Source organism: Egretta garzetta, unplaced genomic scaffold (genome assembly GCF_000687185.1).
Source record: "Egretta garzetta isolate BGI_Z169 unplaced genomic scaffold, ASM68718v1 scaffold29, whole genome shotgun sequence".
NCBI classification, from domain to species: Eukaryota; Metazoa; Chordata; class Aves; order Pelecaniformes; family Ardeidae; genus Egretta; species Egretta garzetta.
In genome coordinates this window covers 1045646-1049718 of record NW_009260796.1, presented here as the reverse complement: position 1 = coordinate 1049718, position 4073 = coordinate 1045646, and the positions used below count along the sequence as shown (strand labels likewise).

The 4073-nt window shown below is 54.4% G+C and overlaps 1 protein-coding gene across 1 annotated transcript in view; it reads right to left on the bottom strand.

Annotated features, from left to right (window-relative positions):
• Nucleotides 1-1097, bottom strand: part of LOC104133393 (tyrosine-protein phosphatase non-receptor type 11) — a 48122-nt gene extending 47025 nt beyond the window's left edge. Inside the window, exon 1 of the mRNA XM_035902152.1 lies at nt 800-1097. Within this exon, the coding sequence (XP_035758045.1) occupies nt 800-807 (8 nt within the window). The 5' untranslated portion in view covers nt 808-1097. The remainder of the gene's footprint in view (nt 1-799) is intronic.
• Between the last annotated feature and the right edge of the window lie 2976 nt (nt 1098-4073).

Genomic DNA, 4073 nt, shown 5'->3' with positions numbered 1-4073 from the left:
TTAGGGCCAGGGTTTAGTGGTGGGATGGCAGGGTTAGGGGAACGGTTGGGCTGGGTGATCTTAAAGGGCTTTTCCAACCTGAATGATTCTATGATTCTCTGATTCATGACTTCACAAAGTGCCCTTCTGGCTAAATGTCATCATTTCATGCAGTTTTTAAGCACCCATAAAATCCAGCTAGAGGTGTCCAGCACCTCAAAATGACAATGCTGCAACCCAGGCAAGCCAGTTTGCAGCACAGGGAAGTGGGCCCAGCTGGAGACACGGAGAGATAAGCAACCAACTACTAACATAGCAAGGTAGCCCAAGATAAAAATCTAATAACGTCGCAGACTAAGATACTGCTCAGAGCACAGAGAACCTCTCCCAGGCTGCAGTCTGCCCCAAAAGCCTCTTCAGTAATCACATTAACAGTCATCATAGCAATCATACGAACGAAACTGCTAACACGCCGTTTCCCAGTGCTGAAGCCAGCACAAGGAGAAAGTTACCATCACCCACTAGCTGCCGAGGCAGGGTGCTTTCCGCTGGAGAATCTTGCACTTCTGCAGAGAATTTGCTAGCCTGTGGCTAACGAGCATGGTTAATCACCATTCCCACCCTAATAGCGCCCACACCTTTGTGGGTGCTCTCTGACTCTTAGTAGCTCACATCTTCCTACAGCCCAAGCGGAACCTTTCTGTGCAATCTGAACTACGCAGATCATCTCCATTGCCTTCTCCCCTTCGCTTTGCTCCCACTCAGAAGTATCAGCTTCGTTAAAAATAGAAGCCAGACGTACACAGAGCAGATACCGTACCTCACCATAACTGGTCAAGGCTCCTGACCCGGCGGAGTAGGCAGAGAGGTTCGTTAGTCCACAGAAACCACAGGACAGCTCAAAAGGCAGTGAGATTCGTAGGATACGGGAGGTGGGGAGAGCTTGCTCTAGGATGTGGAAGGCAGCTTGCTGCCCGATAGGAAGGTTCCAGCCTCCAGCATCCTTCAGGAGGGTTGGCCAAGGTGGTGGAGCCTGGAAAGTTTCAAGCGAAGAAGTGACAGCTCGTTATTTACCAAAAACCAGCCCAGCTTATTCTGGAAGGGAGTGGGGGTGGAGAGAAGAAAAGGAAGTCATCTCGTTCTCTTATCGGTACAGAGCCGGCAGCTGTGAATCGGGTGTTTAAAGGGGAGCGGGGAGGGTAACCACCGCGCGCACATGGTACGTGACGCCATCGCCCTGTCAGCTCATGGGCAGCCGAAGCTAAAGAAAAGAGAAAGAAAAAAGAACGGCTGATGGGCAACGTCCTGCTCCACGGAGCTGCTGTATCTGAGCAGCGCTTCCTATGCAACCTTCCTCCCCCCTGCAAAGCAACGAGAGAGGTTTCTGCTCCGGGGCTTCTGTGCCGGGCGGTGCTGCTGGAAGAGAGCAGCCATCGCCTCCAGCGCGGCTGGGAGGGGAGAGCATCCAGGCTCTGCTCCCGTCGGGGACGGGGCTGCCACGCTCCTTCGGGAGGAACCTTCAAGTGACTCAGAGACATCTTTGCACCGCCGCTTGCTTTTGGGGTTTCCTACTTTCGGCTTAAGCAGCAGCCCCTTCATTTGGCTCTGACTCTGTTCCTCCACCCTCCGAAGCGGGGTTCATAGCCCTTTACTCGTGCACCTTCTCTCTCCGCCCTGTGAGCAATTTGGGGAAACACTGCCCTGCTCTATGCATTAACCAGCACGCACTGCTGAGCCCCGAAGACAACCGTGCATCAGGCAGAAGCATTTCTACACAGCCCTCCTGAGCTTGCTTTTCCCAGACAGTCAGCAGGAGCATGCAGCCCACACCGCCGTAAGGCACCCAGCTCAGCATCCCCGTATTCAGGCACGGAGAGAAACTTCCCGAGGGTGATGCAGAACAGAGCCCAATTCTCTCCCCCGGTGAGACAGGGCCACTCATAGAATCACAGAATCGTCTGGGTTGGAAAAGACCTTTAAGATTATCAAGCCCAACCGTTAACCTAACACTGCCATCCTAAACCCTGTCCCTAAGCACCACATCTGCCCAGCTTTTAAATACCTCCAGGGATGGGGACTCAACCCCTTCCCTGGGCAGCCCATTCCAATGCTTAACAACTGCCCCTCGTCCCATCGCCCCTTCCCTGGGAGCAGAGCCCGACCCCCCCGGCTCCCCCCTCCTCTCAGGCAGTTGTAGGCAGCGATGAGGGCTCCCCTCAGCCTCCTCTGCTCCAGGCTGAACCCTCCCAGCTCCCCCAGCCGCTCCCCAGCAGCCTGGGGCTCCAGACCCCTCCCCAGCTTTGTGGCTCTCCTCTGGACATGCTCCAGCAAGGCAACGTCTTTCTTGGAGTGAGGGGCCCAACACTGAACCCAGTGTTCAAGGGGTGGCCTCACCAGCACCGACTACATCTCCGCCACTCAACACAGGTGCCTAAAGTTAGGCAGCCCAAGCATCCCAACACGTCCAGGTCTGGGGTTTAACGTGGAGAGATGGCAAGGTTTACAGGGGGAGATAGCATCTTTTATTAGATCAGACGATATAATGGGAAAATGCAGACAAGCTTTCAGGCACACAGACCTTTCCTCAGGCCGCCCCTGGGCAGAACTCGTGTTCTTGGTCCTGCAAAGAAGCCAAAGGCTGCAGCAACAGAGGAGAGAACTCCACTCTTCCAAACAGAGCCTAAACCCACCACCCATCTCCCTCTCCTAGCTCAGCAAGCTAGCGAGGAAGACCACGAACCCAGTCCTAGCAAACTTGGGATCATTACAGCCCCGCAACCGCATGACTGGCCAAACAGCCTGGTTCCTTAACATCCCTGCGTCACCAGCTTCAGACAGCGGGAGAAACAAGAGCTCAGAAGGCTGTCCTGTGGGCTGGCAAACAACTAAACACACATCAATCAAGGTATTAAATAGCTGGGAATGCGGCTGCCTCTGCAATCCCGAGTATTTAGTCCATTATCCCGCAGACACTTAGCGCAATTATGGTTGCTTTGCGGCTGGCCGTTAACGTGCCAACAGAGCAGCTGTGGCACAGAGGAGCTTAGAGATCAGCAACAGCCTCAACCGCAAAGCAAAGCCGGGCGCTCTGGAAGTCCTGCACACCGCGGGGAGCTCGGGAACGCTGGGCAGGACCAGGGAGTGACCCCGCAGGGCTCGGCTGGTCCTGAAGGGAGGGAGCGGGAGGTGAACAGCGCAGAGCTGGGTCTACTTTTGGGGTTTGTCCCCACCCAAGTGGCTTGTAGAAGAAGAGCCAGGCTTCTCATCCCGCTAAAGAGTAGCTCGTACACTCAAGAAGGACGCTCGCTTCCAAGTCGGTAGGAAAAGCTGATAGCCCCGGAGGGGAGAATCATAAAATCATAGAATCGTCTAGGTTGGAAAAGACCTTTAGAATCATCAAGTCCAACCGTTCCCCTAACCCTGCCATCCCACCACTAAACCCTGGCCCTAAGCACCTCATCCATCCTTCTTTTAAATCCCTCCAGGGATGGGGCCTCGACCGCTCCCCTGGGCAGCCCCTTCCAGAGCCTGAATCAGAGAGAATCAGAGCAACTCAGGGGCACGATTCCCGCTAATGGAGAATATCCAGGCAACCCTCCAGAAGTGCCAGGCTTCCCCACGTGCTCCCCAGGTGCCTGATGCAGCTGGTGGGAGCAGCTCGCGGAATAACGCTTCCCGCGGGAGCCTCAGAGCGCTGCAGCCGGGGCAGCGAGGTGTAAGGTGCTGAACAATGCTTTGATAATTTTTTTATCCTGAATAAACATGGATATTTTCAATACAGTGATGTGAGGCAGTTTCTCTTTTGAGTTCATCATTCTTTCTTTAAATTTAATTCCTAAGTGGTTCTACATTAGCTATCACCTCAGCAATCAACCGACAGCTGAAAACATTAACCAGAAAAATCGAGATGTCTTTCCAGCATGGTATCCAGCCCTGTCAGCAAAGAGTGGTCACCCCCAAGAGGTCTCCTCGCTACCCTTCCCAACCGTTCCTCCGAAAGCACAAGAACAGCTCTTCCTTTCCACTCCTGCGCTCTCACGCAGGGGCTGAGCAGAGCCACGGAGCCCCAGCCTGCTGCCTCGCCTCTCGTGCCA